This window comes from Cuculus canorus, chromosome 19, assembly GCF_017976375.1.
Source record: "Cuculus canorus isolate bCucCan1 chromosome 19, bCucCan1.pri, whole genome shotgun sequence".
Taxonomy (NCBI): domain Eukaryota; kingdom Metazoa; phylum Chordata; class Aves; order Cuculiformes; family Cuculidae; genus Cuculus; species Cuculus canorus.
Window position 1 is genome coordinate 11,483,817 of NC_071419.1, and position 16,011 is coordinate 11,499,827.

General features: G+C 49.2%; 1 protein-coding gene across 1 annotated transcript in view; it reads left to right on the forward strand.

Moving 5' to 3' along the window:
* The first annotated feature begins 1,619 nt into the window (after positions 1-1,619).
* The window catches only part of ZNF618 (zinc finger protein 618), a 162,972-nt gene continuing 148,580 nt past the window's right edge, over positions 1,620-16,011 (forward strand). Inside the window, exon 1 of the mRNA XM_054084602.1 lies at positions 1,620-1,911. Within this exon, the coding sequence (XP_053940577.1) occupies positions 1,864-1,911 (48 nt within the window). The 5' untranslated portion in view covers positions 1,620-1,863. The remainder of the gene's footprint in view (positions 1,912-16,011) is intronic.

Genomic DNA, 16,011 nt, shown 5'->3' on the forward strand with positions numbered 1-16,011 from the left:
CCCCCCTGCTCCCATCCTTGGGGGTGCCATCCTGACCCCCCGCTCCTACCCTTGGGGATGCCATCCTGACCCGCTGCTCCCACCCTTGGGGGTGCCATCCTGACCCTCTGCTCCCACCTCAGCCCCTGCCCAAGGGTCCAGGGGTGGCTCAGGGGCCATGTCCATGTCCTGGACCCCCTGCTCCCAGCCCAGCTTCAGCCTCGCTTTGTCCAGGCTCCTGTGAGTCGGGCTGAAGGCTAAAGCCACCCTTGGTCCAGGGTCTGCACCACCATAACATCCCTCATCCCGCCCCACAGTGCAGGCAGCTCCCATAGTGGGGAGCAGCCCCATAGCTCAGAGTAGCCCCATAGCACAGAGCAGTGAGGAGGAGCCCCACAGCGCAGAGTGGCCCCACAGAGTGAAGCAGCCCTCATAGCATGGAGCAGGCAGCCCCATATAATGGAGCAGCCCTATATCTAGGAGCAGCCCTGTATCTCAGAGGAGCCCTATAGCGTGGAGTAGCCCCATACCTCAGAGCAGCATGGAGCAGAACTAAGTGCTGAGCAGTCCCATAGCTCAGAGTGGTGCTGAGCAGCGCAGAGCAGCCCCATAGCTCAGAGCGCCGTGGGGCAGCCCCATAGTATGGATCAAGCACACAGCACAGAGCAGCCCCATAGCTCAGAGCAGCATGGAGCAGTCCCATAGCTTGGAGCAGCCTCATAGCTCAGAGCAGTTCTATAGCCCAGATCGACCCTACAGCTCAGAGCAGCCCCATAATGCAGTATAGCCCCATAGCTGCCCCACAGGGCAGAGCAGCGCGGAGTAGTCCCACAGCCTGGATCAAACCCCTAGCTCTGAGCAGCCCCATAGCAGAGCAACCCAGAGCAGGCCCCTACCTTGTAGCGGCCCCATAGCACGGAGCAGCCCAGAGCAGCCCCATAGTTCAGAACAGCCTCATAGCACAGAGCAGTCCAGAACAACCCCATAGCTCAGAGCAGCCTCATAAGCACAGAGCAGCCCCATAGCTCAGAGCAGCCTCATAGCAAAGAGCAGCCCCATAGCTCAGAGCAGCCTCATAGCACGGAGCAGTCCAGAGCAGCCCCATAGCTTGAATCAGCCCCATTGCTTGGAGCACCTTCACAGCGCAGAGTGGCTCCATAGCCTGGAGCAGCCCCATAGCTCGGAGCAGCCTGCATCAGCCCCACAGTACAGAGCAGCCCGGATCAGCCCCCTAGCTCGGAGCAGCCCCATAACGCAGAGCAGCCCCATAGCAACCCCCTAGCTTGGATCAGCCCCATAGCTGGGAGCAGCCCGGGGCAGCCCCACAGCTCAGAACAGCCCCATAGCTTGGAGGAGCCCAGAGCAGCCCCCTAGCTCGAAGCAGCCCCATAACAGAGAGCAGCCTGGGCCGGCTCGCAGCTGCCCCATAGCGCGGAGCAGCCCCGAGCAGCCCCACAGCTTGGCTGAGCCCCACAGCGCAGAGTAGCGCGGAGCAGCCGCACGGCTCGGAGCAGCTCGGCCGAGCCCCACAGCCCCCCGTCCCGGCTCCCCCCCTCGCAGCCCGGGGGGCGGCTCACCCCGTCCCCGCTCCGTCCGCGCTGCCCCGAGATGGCGGCGCCGGCGCGGAGCGGGCGGTGGAGGCGGCGGGAGGCGCCCGCCCCGCGCCGCTAGCGGCAGCGCCCCGCGCCCGCGGCCCATGCCCCCGGGGGGAAGGGGGGCTGCAGCAGCCCGGCGAGCCGCCCACCCGCGCGGCGGGGGCACCGCCGCTCCTGGGAGGGCGGAAAGGAGGCAGAGGAGGAGGCGGCGGCGGCGGCATTGTGCGCGCGGCCGATCGCAAGGCCGCGGCGGCGCGGGGCTCGCCTGCCTCCCTCCCGCCTCAGCCCCATGAACCGGCCGGACGGCTCCGCGCCCGCGGCGGCGGCGGCAGCGCAGGTACCGCGGAGCTGAGGCACAGCGCGTGTGTGTCTAAGGCGGGGGCGGGGGGGGCAGCGCGCGCGCGGAGCTGGGGGGGGGGTTGTGCGGAACAGCCCGGGGGGGGGGGGGTACAGCGCAGGTAATGAGGGGGTGGAGGGGGCAACGCGGAGGGGGGGGGGGAACAGCCTGCCGGGGGGGGGGGGGGCGCGGGTGGCCGGAACAGCGCGGGGGGTGCGGAGCCGCGCGGAGCTGTGAGGGGGTCGCGGAGCTCCGCGGGTGGCGCAGAGCTCGGGGGGCTTCGCCGTCAGCCCCGCACACAAAGCGGCGGCCATGGCGGGGCCGGTCGCCCCCAGCGCTTCCCCCCCCTTTTCGCCTCCCCCCCCCCCTTCTTTTTATTCCTTATTTCTCTTTTTTTTAAATTTTTTTTATTTTTCCCTTAATTTTCGTCCCCATCGCAGGGGATGGGGTGTTTCTTTTTTTTTTTTTAAATGTTTTTTTTCCATTACACGTCGCCCCCTAGAGGAGAATATTCCGTAAATTAAAAAAAAAATTAAAATTGGGAAAAAAAAAAACCCCAAACAACAAAAAAAAAGGAGAATATTTTCGCTGTTTTGCTATTTTAACCGAAATTTCGTCCCCGTGGGACAAGCTGGGACCCCCCCCTCCCCATCCTCTTTTATCTCATCCCTGCGCTGCAAAAGCGCAGGAATCTGGAAATGAAAATTCAAGTGGAATTTGAATGAATTCAGGTTTTTCTCTTCCCCCTCCTCCCCAACCCCCTTTTTTTTCCTGGAGGAGAAAAGACCCGGGAGCAGCTGGGGAGGGAAAAGTGATGGAAGTTTGTGCTGGGGGGGGGGTTGGACCGGGCTGACTTTGGGAAAGTGGGGCGAAAAAAAATCCCTCTTTGGGAGCAATTAAGAATTGAGAGTTAATTGTAATTTTCAACTTGCACTCTCCATCCAGCCCGGGGGGGGTTTACTGCAGTGCTTAAAGTTATTTGTTCCAAACGAGGAGTTTTTTTCGCAGGAAAATCCAAGCAGGGAGGAAAATTCGCTGTGGACACACCCAAATTTTTTTTTTTTTTTTTTTCCCTATTTTATGTGTTTTCTTTTTTTTTTTTTGGGTGATTTTGGATTTCATGGAAAACTGCTCCCAAACAATGAGGGGCCAGGGAAACACGAGGGCAAGGAGAATTAAAGAGTGGAATGGCAGTTTTCTTCTTGAATTTCTTGGCTTTTCCTGCTGGTTCCTCTTGGCATCATTAAACCAGAGTTTCCAGCATTTAATTTCCGACTTCTTTTGTACAGAAAAAAAATTTCCATAGGAGGGATTTTAGCTTTTTTTTTTTTTTTTAACACAGAGTAACAACTCCAGAGCCAGAAATCTGGTATTTACCCAGGTTTATTAGCTCCGCCATGATATTATGAATATGCATAATTAACCAGATTGGGAAAAAATAATTGCAGATTTAATAATTTTGATTTTTTTTCAACTAAAGTGTGTTTACAGACCACAGCATTGATTTTTTTTTTCTTTAATTTCAAAACCTTTTTTTTTTTTTCCTCCCTTTTTTTTTTTTTTTTTTTCCTCCTTGAAACCTTCCTGGAGTTTAATTTGAAAATCTTTTATTTTCATAATTTTTTTTTTTTTTTAGGTTTTGTTTTTTTTTTTTTTCCTATTAAAGCTGTTGGGTTCGAAATCTGTGAGTCCTATGCAGAGCCTGTTTTATTTATTATTGTAGGGTTGCCCTTGAATCCTGGGGGCTTGGTATTGATCTTTTTCAAAATAAATAACAAAAGAGCACAGAAACAGGCATTGTTTGGAGAAAAAAAGCAATATAGAGAGATCCATGGCTTTTCCACCCAAAAGCGGGGGAGGGAGAGGAAGGGAAGGATTAGGTCAACATTGAGTTTTACCAACCTTGACACAGTCTCCTCTCTAAAATGGGGACAAAATAGCAAGATGGCTGGCTCCACAGCTGCAGCACTTGGAGTTTTTTTTTAGTTGGGAAAAAAAAAAAAGGCATTTTGAAATTTTCAACTCAGCCTGGAGTCGCTGGAGCTGCAAACGCCCAAATCCAGGCGCTTCCAACCAAAATTCAGTTTCAATCGGGAATGAATTTTCAAATCTGAATCTCAAACCCTAAAAAGTTTTTTTTTTTTTTTCTATTTTGATTTTTTTTTTTTCCCTGTTATAATTTTTTTTTTTTTTTTCCCCCCCCTCGGAATGTGAGATTTGCTGGGAATGGAGCAGGAGGGGGAATTCCAGATTCAGGGGCTTTTTTTCAGTCTTCCTCTTTTATTTCTTTCAAGTTTTAGGTTGCTGGAAAGGAGGGGGGGGGGGCGATGGCAAAAAATTTGCCAAGGAGGAAAACTCTTGGCTGGAGGAGAAAATCCTCTAAAATGTCAACTTCTTTTCTTTAATTTTGTATTTATTGCCCCTCTTTTACCCCGAGAAGGACCCAACCCTCTTCTTAAGCTGATTTTACGGCAAATAACGGAGTGAGCCCTGCTAGGGTGGCACGTCGGGGCTAAATATTACCCACAACGTTCTCCATCAGATTAAACAATCCTGGAAAATATTTGATTCATGGTTTCATCCAGGAATTAATTTTCCATACTCTTATCCTCCAGGAATTCCCTTCGCTCCAGTTGCACCCCATAACTTTTGTTCGCTGTGGGATTATACCCCAAGAAACTGAGTAGTTGGAAATTTTTTGCGGTTTGTTTTTTAAGATTTTATCCTTTTTTTTTTTTTTTCCGAGGGGAGAGCTGGAATTTTGATAACAAGGGATTGCGATGCTGCTTTTCCCTGGGATGTGGGGGGCAGCTGCTTTGGGACTGAGGGGGGCTCAGGAGCAGGCGCTGCGTTTTGGTGACAAGTAATGACATTTAGGGTCACGCCGATAACATTTGATGCTCGTCTCTTCCCAAGTTTATCCTAAAATAGAGGAATTGAAAGCGGGAAGGCCCTGGTTGGGCTCGGGGTTAACCCGTTCTCTGCTGGCGTGGGAAGAAGTGCGTTGGTGGCGTGCGGTGGGTTGCGCCGCACGTCTCCTCTGCAGAGGTGGGAACGTAGCGCTCGCCTGCGACTTGGGATGCTGTCACGCCGTCGGGGCGCACGCTGCAGCCTTCGCTGCCTTTCACTCGCTCGCTCTCCGTTGCTTTTCAACAACGGCTTCCATTATACCTTCCGCTGGTGGTGAAAATGCTGCACTTGAGGTCATCCTGGGGTTCAGAATCCAACCTTCCCATGCGCAGTGCCCTTCCAGGAGGAACCTCCTCCTGCCGGAAAATTTCTTCATAATTTTTCATCCCTGCCTGGATTTCTTTTTTTCTTTCTTTTTTTTTTTTTTTTTCTTTTTTTCCTGGAAAGTTGATCAATATTTATCATTTTAAACATCACTGCTTGGCAGCCTGGCAGGGGGAGGGGAGGACGGGAGCCCGCACAGTGATGCCGACAGATTTCTTTTGACAGAACTGAAATGGATTTATTTTAAAAAAGGAAAATTTCAAGTACCTCATCCTCGGCGAGGATGAAAATAGACATATTTTTATCCCTGGATGAAAATAGATATAATATTATTAAAGTAGTAGATAATATTGACGCGAACGCTTTATAAAACCTCACGATGCTATTCGCATAACTCCAGAATAATTTAAATATCCATCACTGCCATAATGGAACGCCGCGATCACTTTGATTCCCAGGCGCAGTCACAGGCAAGTTTTCGATAACGCAAGTGCCGTAGCGTTTGGAAAATTAGATTAATTTAAATGTTTAAATTTTAAATTTTTTGGTTGGGGGTGTTGAAAGCTGCAATAAAGCCCAGACTGATGTGAGTTGAGGATATATATTCCTGCGTCTTCGGGTGCTGTGCCTCTGGAAGGGTTCAGATCTTCCCACCATGGGGTGTGGAGGGTGTTGGTTGCTGGGCTGTTCCCCGTGGTCCGGCTTGGAATCCTGGAATTGGGGAATCATAGAATTGTTTAAGTTGGAAAAACCTTTAAGGTCATCGAGTCCAACTGTAAATGCAGCACTGCCAACTCCACCACTAAGGATTATTGAGGTTGGAGAAGACCTCTAAGCTCATCCAGTCCAACCGTCAGCCCAACCCCACTGTACCTGCTAAACCGTGTCCCCAAGTGCGGCGGCCACGTGCCTTTGAACTCCTCCAGGGATGGAGACTTCACCGCTTCCCTGGGCAGCATCTGCCAGGCTTGACAACCTTTTCCATGAAGGACTATTTCCTAATATCCAATCTAAACCTGCCCTGGTGCAACTTGAGGTTGTTTGCTTTCCTGGTGTCACTCTATGGCCCAGGATCATGCTGGCGGGTGAGCAGTGTTGGGATTTGCACCTTTCATGGTCCTTGGCATTGCAAGTGGAGCTGCCGGCACTGTCAGCTCACGCGTCTTGGGCATTGCTTGGATTTTGGGAATGGCGAATGGAAGCATCATCCTTGTAGGGGACTGCGTGGTCGCCCAGCCCGGGTGGTTGCTGTGGGACGTGGTGGGTGCATGAAGTGTTGAACGTGGCAGATAGGAGTGATTGGACTCGATGATCCAAGAGGTCTTTTCCAACCTGGTGATTATGATTCTATGATTGCTGGATCCCACCTGGACCTGCTGGTGCGACGTGGGGTGCTGAGCTGGCTCCAGCTCACTCTCTGGTCCTGATGGTGTGGGGGCTGTAGGGTGGGCAGGGCTTGTCCCATAGTTGTGGGGAGCTGCCCGCCAGCACGGCTCCTGTCGGTGGTGCCGTGTGCAGGATGAGGCCATACAGGGTGGGGACCGAGGGCGAGGGGAAGAGGCGCTGATATTGACTGTGAGCATGGCTGGAGGCTGTGGTAGCCTTTTGGTATGGAGCATGGAAGTAAACGGCACTGGGACACACTTATTTCTTGTAACTTCTGCATTTCTGAGTGTTTGGCTTTCTGAATATTTAGAATTTCGCATTTACAGATTGAGTTTGGCCACACCGTATTTTCTGGGGAGGAAGTTTCTAATTTTTAAAGGTCTTTTATGGATTAATTGCTAGTCATCTCCTTCCTTTTGGCTTTTGTTTGGTTCCCTGAATGTGTCTTGATTATTTTGTTCTGTGTGATGCCAATTTAGTGGTTAACTAGTATGCAAACTACATCTGGACGTGTTGACTTTGCATTAACAATCGTTGATTTGTCTGAAGCAAGGGAATAGAAATGAATGATGCTGTTTACCACGGATAGTGTATGAAAAATAACCATTTGCGATGTGTCTCTCATCAGTGGCACACAGCTCTGGTGCCACTTGTCACAGTGGCTCTGCCTCGATGGCAGATGTGTCAGGGCTGGATTTTTAAGCCGTGGCACCAGGAGTGGGAAGTGGGACATGGGAAGGCAGTGGTGAAAGAGCTGGCTATGAGCCTGGCATGGGAAAGGCACGGCACGTGGCTCCTGGTTCCTTTGGTTAGCTCTGGTGACAGTGGGAGCCGGCACAGCTGTAGCAGAAAGGGAGTGGAAGAAATTAATATATATATAATCTAGAATATAATATAATACAATATAATACATATTGTAATATATATAACAATATAATATATAACACAATATGATGTGTAATGTATAATATGTAACATACAATATAATTCAAACCAAATGATGTGTAATGTGATACCTAACATATAATACATAACGTAGAGTACAGAGAGGGCTTTTCCCTTGGGGACATAGTTATAGAGTCATAGAATCATGGAATGGTGTGAGTTGAAAAGGACCTCAAAGCCCATCCAGTCCCAGCCCCCTGCCATGGGCAGGGACACCTCCAACTAAATCCGGTTGCTTCAAGCCTCATCCAACCTGACCTTGAACCCCTCCAGGGATGGGGCAGCCACCACTGCTCTGGGCAACCTGGGCCAGGGCCTCCCCACCCTCACAGCAAAACATTTCTTCCTAAGGTCTCATCTCCATCTCCCCTCTTTCAGCTGAAAACCGCTCCCCTTTGTCCTCTCCCTGCACTCCCTGATCAAGAGCCCCTCCCCAGCTTTTCGTGGAGCCCCTTTCAGTCCTGGAAGCTGCTCTAAGGTCTCCCTGGAACCTTCTCTTCTCCAGGCTCAACAACCTCAACTCCCTCAGCCTGTGTGAAAAGTAATAATCAGAAATAATAAGGAGTGGATTGGGTGGATGGGTGGATGGGATTGGCTGTGGTGGGAGATGGTTCTCCGCAAAAACAGTGGTGGCAGTGGTGCAGTTGGCTCTGGCTGGGGTGGAGTTGGTGCCTCATCCCGGGGAAGCTAAGATGCAGCTGTAGCTGTTGCACGTTCAGGTGAGTTGTGAGATATAGGCAGCATTGCTGTGCAGTTGTGTTGTCTCCAGAAGGATGGAGGGACTGGAAGACACGCGCTTTGGAGCCGATCCCTCTCCAAGACGCGCGCCTGCTGGAGGCATCAAAGCTGCCATGCCCACTCCTTGAATGGGGTGTTTGTAAAGGCAAGATTGCTTTTCTTTGGTGGATGTTGGATATTTAGGCCTTGATGCTGGCCTCCCATGATCCCGAGCTGTATGTGCTGTCTACCATTGAGCATTCTCGTTGCCGTTGGTGGGACTGCGGTAGTGTGTGAAGTTGAGCGCGAGCGTTGCTTTTCCTTTTGGGCTGGGATCAGCAGTCTGGGCTCTCCCCATGCGGAAACTACTTCACTAGCCTCCCCTCCGAAGTGCGTGTGTGCCAGTCGGACACCGAAGTGAGGGGCACAGGGCATCTCCATGATGTGAGCTTCATGCACTGATCGTGTTGAGGGTGTAAATACTCGTGGAGATGCTGGGCAAGCTGTGTGATGGCTTTTCTGAGTTAATTGGTTTTTTTTTCATTTGAGTGTGTCTGTTGCCCCCGAAGGGAGCAGGGTAAAGACGTGGCAAATAAAAAAGTTGAGTAGAGAGAATCCTCCTCTGTGCTCTGTTGGAAGGATGCAGCACTGAGGGTATGGGTTGTGTAGAAATGGTGTCAGTGGATGAGACTCTACCCATGCTCACACCACCTCTGTACTTGTATGGAAGAGTTTGTCTGCTCTGCGTTTTTTAGGGTTTTTGGTAATTGAACGGCAGTTTGCTCAGGTTCATTAACTGCTATGATTCCTCTTCTTGGGCCTCTTTTCTCCTCTGTCTTTGTTTCTGTCACCTGTACTGCCCTGGCATTCCTCAGTGGGTGCTTGGAAAGGTTCAGCTGGTGTCCTGTACCTGCAAAACTTGAATTAGATGGTCCCAGTCTTCCTTGCTTGTGATTTCATAGAAGCATCATAGAATCATGGAATGGGTTGGGTTGGAAGGGACCTCAAAGCCCATCCAGTTCTACCCCCTGCCATAGGCAGGGACATCTCCCACTGGATCCAGGTGCTCAAAGTCCAATGCAGCCTGGCCTGGAACATCTCCAGGGATGGGGCAGCCACCACTGCTCTGGGCAACCTGAGCCATTGCCTGTTTCCAGCACTTCCATTTGTTCCGTATCTCTGTTTGGCTGCCGTACTGTGAAAAATGATGCTAGAGGTACAAAACGGGCGGCTGAAGGTTTTGCCTGTGCTGATAACGGGCTGACAAAGGAAAACACCAGCCTCAGCCTTGGGAGCAGAAGCTATCAAGGAGTCGTCATGTATGTGAGGGATCAATGTGTGTGTGTACATGTTTATGCACATGGACACGTCTGAGACTCGATGGAGTGTGCGGATCTCTGGTGAGTCGTGGATGCTGTGTGGGTTTTTGGGTCTGTTCTGGTGAGTGGCTCACCGGTGCTCAGGTCAGACCTCCAACCCGTCAGTTGAATGGCTGCGAAAGTCGTTCAATCCACCTCCCCAGTGAATTTTCCCCATTCAGCACTGGTACTCAGGAGTCAGTTGGTTCTCTAGGTAGACTTTGCGGTGTTTCCTTGGGAAAGAACGTAGTTGGTGATGTTGAGTCATCACACAAGCAACTGGCAGAAGTGAGAAGAGGGGTGTTTGTCAGCCCTTTCGACCGTTGGGGAGCTGAGCAAGCATTCTCACTCGTCTGCTGTGATGGACTAGATGTGGTCACAGCCCTGTTCTGGTGCCCTGATGGCACCGCCGTGTTTCCAGCTCCTTCTGGTTTTAATACTTGCTGTGATTTCATTTTACTAGATACGCTCAAGCTGCAAGTAACTTTGAGAGCTGTGTGTTTTACTCTGTGTGGGTGTAGGTATCCTCTCTTGCCTGAAAATAGCAACCGGAGTGAGTTTTTAGAAGAAGCTGGGTGTGCGTGCATTGGAGGCCCGTCATTTAGGTTCTGCTTCCAGTATGTTGAGCACAATTTTAGCACAAGTATTTAATTGCTTTAGACCTATTTTTAGAAGTATTAAACCTCAGTTTTCAAAGCTCAGCAACCGAAGCCAACAGCTCTGCTGGTGTGGGAGAGCATGGAGGAGAACCTGAAGCGACATGGGTTGTCCCCGTTGGGAGCAGAGCGTGGTGGTGGCCCTGGGGCAAGGCTCGGGGCGCTGTGGAGCCTTTGAGATGCATGCTTGAGATCGAATTGTCCGTATTTCGGTGAGGGTTTTTTTTTATTACTGTTTTAATTACTTGGCTACTCAAGGGGAGAATGAATGATATCCCATTTCAGCAGATTTGTGTGAATTTATATGGAGTCTGCAGACTGTTGGGGTAATTTGGAAGCTGAGCTGAGCAGAGCCTGGGGAACAGCCTGTGGATGGCCCTGGAGGGTCCCTGGCTAGAAACCCAAGAACAGCTACGGCTTTCCAGGTGTAAATCTGTCACTTGAGCTTGGATGCACTTTAGTCCATGGGCTGCAAAGCCTGAGCTTTACTGGCATTTGGGATATTTGTAATTTTGAGAGTGGGATCTGAGAGTTGTAAGGATACAGCATCATTATTTGCTGGAAACAAAATACCTTTTTGAATTTCTCTATGCATTTTTTGAAACCCGTATAGGGAGGCACAGCTGGATTTGGATTGAGCTGGAAAAGGGGAATTGAAAACCCACTTGGGAATCAGCAGGATTTCTCTGTGCCTCAGATGCTGCTGCTGATGAGAGCCCACGTCTGTCTCTTGAGATGTCCAAGTGCGTCCTTGGGACGAGATCTCCAAGTGCATTCTTGCCACCATGACAATAGTGGCAGCAACACTGGGGACTGGATGGGACCTGCCAGCGAGTGGCCCTTGGGCTGCTTATTAGGGTCGGTGCAAGACGATGAAACTAGTGCAGGCTGGCAGGGCTGGAGATGAACTTTGCAAGCAAAGGAATTAATAACTGAACACCAGGAAGACTGTCCTGGGTGTATTTTGGCTCTACCATGTTTAGGTAGCTTTGAGGCACATGGCTTTGGCTGTCTGGCAATGGTGAACACCACCGAGGCATATGATGTGTTCACTCCGAGGGAGGGATATTTTTGCCTTCTTACTTGCCTTTATATTCAAGGCATGTAAATTTTGCTGGATGGTGATATCTGCAGTTAGAATTAGCATTTCTCCTTAATTGGGTTTCTTAGGACACTGCTAGAGACAGCCTTGGAGGGGACCCGCTCTGCTGCGAGCTGGGGAGGATGCTGGATGAGAAACAAAACATGCAAATATATCCAAATGAGCTGCGTTTGGTGGAAGCCGAATGCTTCCAGAGCAAGTCAGCAAAGTCCAAGTTGTATCATGCACAGTCCGAGAGCAGTGACGCAATTCCCATTCCTGGAAGTGGCTCACAGATGCTGCAGGAATGGAGTCCACTGGAGCATCCTCAGTGGAAGCAATGGTGCGGTTTGTAGATGAGGAAGAACACCTCAAAATCAGCAGAGACCCTTCTCCTGAAACTTTGTATTTTTTTTCCTTTTTTTTTAATGGATTTTATGGTTTAGTTGTTAAAAACTAGATTAGCTGAGAAAGCTTCGTTTGCTGTTGGTTCCTGGTGGCACAGAGCGGATTGTGGTCTTACGTTGGGGTTGTGTGTTTGTCTGCTGCATCGATGTTTGTGCTTTCCTTTTCCAGAGAGCTCCTTGGCCATCTTCTCCAGCATCAACACAATTTGTGATTGCTGTTCATTATGAGATATTTAAAATGTATAAAATGAAATGTTCCTGTCTGCTTGAAGCAGACACACATCTACATTTTACAAATTAACCTAATTAAATATATATGTTGAAATTTATGATACTCAGCTCCTAGCACAAGATCCGCAATTAGCATCCGTGGAGCCAGAAAGGAATTTTCCATTTGTATCTTAACTTTTCCTCATAGAATGTGTGGTTTAGGTTTTTTTTTTTTTAATCTTCAGTGCTTTAATTTTTGTTCTTCTCAGGAATTCACTTAGGGATTCATCCAGCAGGGATTTAGGCTTGTGGTTAAATTTCCCCCCAAGTGACTTTGAAGTCAATGAAATGGTACCTAATTCCTCTACTTCAGCCTGTCCCGTTGGCTTCGCAGGACAGAAGGATTTCTTTCTCTTAACAGACAATTATCATGAGCAAAATATCAGTCTGGAGGAAAAATAGCATTAGAATATTTACATTTTTCAAGCCTCTTCCTTCCTCCCACCCAAAAATAGCAAAAAAAATTATCTGTCTCCTCTGGATTGATGTGATTTTCAAGTGTTGGGACGGGGTTGTTTCCGAAATGCTCTGCCCCTCTACCTTACCTCCCTGTGGCAGGAGATTTCTTGCGCAATGAGTACAAGGAATATATTTAATTAATCCACACTTTCATTTAGACATACTCTGGCACCAGGAGTTATAGTTTCTTTTTTTTGCTAAAGTGTTTTTTTTTTCCCCGAATATTTTAAGTTTGATTGCGTTATAATAGTTTGTTACATAAATAATCATTTGCTCTATTTTGCATATCAATAGTTGAATCCATTTAATTCACAAAAAGCCTTTTTTTCCGCTCATAAACATCCCCACTGTTCCATCCCAGAAGGTACTCTTTATTAGCAAAACCAGTGCAGTCCGTGACGTTCCCAGCTCAGCTATTTTAATGATCCCACAAACCCAAAAAGGCAGTAGGAAATTTTTCAAAAGCAAACTGCAGAAACAGTTTTTTTGGGACATTGCGACTTCAAAACTTTTTTTCCCCAGTTATTTTTGTTAGATTTTTCCGAGCAGACATCGTGGCGAGCTGTAAACTCGAAGAATTTGGGACTGTTCTTTCTTTCTGGAGGCTGTTGAGGGGTTTCGAGCTGACTCGAAGAGCATCCCCCAGCGGAGCTGAGGACCCAGTGAACGTACCGGCTCCGGCACAGATTTCCATGCAAGATATGTTAATAATTCTGCGTGAGGAAGGTTCAATGTTGGATCACAACCTTTTTCCCCCTCTTGGATACCTTGGTGAATCCATCCTCCAGTATTTGCCTTCGACTTTCCGCATTGCCACGGTGCCCACTCTCTCTATTTCAAGGCAGAGGGAATTGTGCTCCAAGCTGTGGCTCCAGACCTGTCCCTTTACGGGAGCTTGTACTGTCCCTGCCGGAGGTTATGGAGTCATAGTATAGTTTGGGTTGGAAGGGACCTTTACAGGTCATCCAGTTTAACAATCCGCATGTAGGAACAGGGACACCTTCCACTGGATTAGGTTGCTTAAAGCGCCATCCAACCTAAGCTTGAATGTTTCCAGGGGTGATGCCTCCACTACTTCCCTGGCCAACCTGGGCCCAGCCCTCCCCGTCCTCACAGTAAAACATTGCTTCCCAAGATCTCGTCTCAATCTCTACTCCCTTAGGTTTAAAACCGTTCCCCCTCATCCTGTCTCTGCACTCCCTGATCAAGAGCCCCTCCCCAGCTTTCCTGGAGCCCCTTTTAGTAGTGGAAGCTGCTCTAAGGTCTCTCTGCAGCCTTCTCTTCTCCAGACTGAACAGCCCAAACTCTCTCAGCCTGTCCTTGTATGGCAGGTGCTCCAGCCCTCAAATCATCTTCCTGGTCCTTGGGTCCCCTCTCTCGATGTTTTGGTGCCCTCTCCCTTATGGGGATGCCTTTTTATATGAGGTGCTGAAGCCCTCAGCAGCCCTGGTTTCTGTTTCTCCATCACCAGATGCTTAGTGGTAACTGACAGTGGAAATGAGAAGGAGAAAACAGCGTTGAAGGCTGTTCTGGGTTTTCCTGGGAGCCTGCAGCCTCCTCAGCAAGCTTTGCAGGGCAGAAACTGTCTTTCACCCGTCCCCTGTTTAACTCCAGGTACTGAACACGATTTACTTATGGCAGCTCTCTTTTCCACCCTGGCAGGTGGAGCATCCCACTGTTTCATTCCCACATCTGCATCAGAGTGCTGTGCCCTCTGTTTGGAGGCTTCTGATATATTGTATCCTCGTGTCTCACTAGAGGATGTTTAGATAGGATATCAGGGAAACTTTCTTTGCTGGAAGAGTGGTGAAGCCCTGGCAGAGGCTGCCCAGGGCGGTGGTGAGGTCTCCATCCCTGGAGGGGTTCAAAAACCCTGTGGCTGTGGCACTCAGGGACATGGTTTGGTGGACATGGTGGGGTTGGGCTGACGGTTGGACTGGATGAGCTTAGAGGTCTTTTCCAACCTTTATGATTCTGTGATTCTATTCTTGTCTCCAGGATGCACTGCACCCCCTCGTTCTGTGGATTTTCAGTAGCCTGGCGTTTCCGAGGCGATGATTTGGGTAATTGCAGTGTCTGCAATTTATTTAGGCAAATAGGACCGTGAAAAATATTTGCTTTCTCTTGCTGGTGGGGTTTGGCTTTGTGCTGCGGAAGCAACAACCAGCTGTTCTGCGTGCCCCTCTCCCCGCCTGTTCTTGGTTGCTGCTGCTTGGGGCTGTTCCTGCGCGCCCTGTCCACACTGTGGGAGTTTTTCCAGCTGGGTCACCCTCGTTGCCCTCCTTTGCTTTCTTTCTGCCTGTTTTATGTCTGCAGCGGCTGTTGAGGTGGGATCACCAGAGCCATACATGACGCTATGGATATGGCTCTGTTTTCTGCTTCTTTACTCATCGCCGGTTGTTCCCTCACTGGCTCCCATCAAACGCATGCTGGAGAAGCGTCCTCAGTTCTCCATGTGAGTTGTGGTGTGCAGTTGGGATACCCTAATTCTGAATATGCTGTCATCTTTCCCCTGATGCCTTCCTTTCTCCAGCTCTCCCTTGGCACACAGAGTAGATGTCTGCAGGACCCCACTGTAATAACAAACTACTTCTGCCCTCTATTTTCCATCTTTTAATCAGTTGCTACTCAATGAGATAACTTCTTACTTCATCCTGTGCATATGGGAGTGTTAGAAGCGTGCTTGGGGTGAGAGGAAACACCTGTAAGGCTTTTCTGGAGACCCAGGGATGCAATTGATGGGCAAAACCAGACAGGGGGGGTTATAACTCATTTTTGGGTTATAGGGTTTGGTTCTGCAAAACACTACACGGCTCACTCACCCCTCTCCACTTGCACGTTGACCTTTGCCAAGAGCTGAGCCGGTGATGACCAGCCATGGAAGCTACACGTGTTGACTCCTGGCAATTCCTTTTTATCTCTGTCAACAGTGATTCTTGTTTATATATTTTTTTTTAATTACTGTTTATACTGATTTTTCTGCTACAAACATAGAATCCCAGAACCGCTAAGGTGGGAAAAGAACTCTTAGATCATCCAAGCCCAGTTTGTAGCTCCTTGGATCTCTTCTGTGGCTCTTCTGAACTGGTGGAATTGCACCCTTGTTTAGGTACTGAGGCTGCTGCCAGGGATTCTATAGTAGGCAAGTAATTTAAATAGCTTAATACCCTTCAGACATTTGGATGGATATTGTCTGGGCTTGCAGATTTTTTTTGCTGTTAATTTTGTTGGGCAGGTCTCCATCTTCTTCTGGTGACCTTGGGGTAGAAGCTCAGCTTATCCCGAGGAAGGGAGTATCCAGGAGGGGAATTGCCGAGCCCTCTCACAGTGAACACTGGTGCAAAGAAGTTGAGTTTTTGTACTCTATTTTGTCTTTCTTCTGTGCTTGTTTTATACCAGAATCTGGCAGACTTTGGTGCTTGTGTGTTTGGTTTTCTTTAAACTAGGTTTTATTGACCTGTCTGTCAGGATCCTTCTCTAGGTTGGCTTTGCAGGCTGTCACTGTGGCTTCCTTGAGTTTACATTCTTGTAATTTTGATGTCTTTCCAAGGGTGTCTTTTTGTTTCTAAAGGCCTTTTTAATGCTGC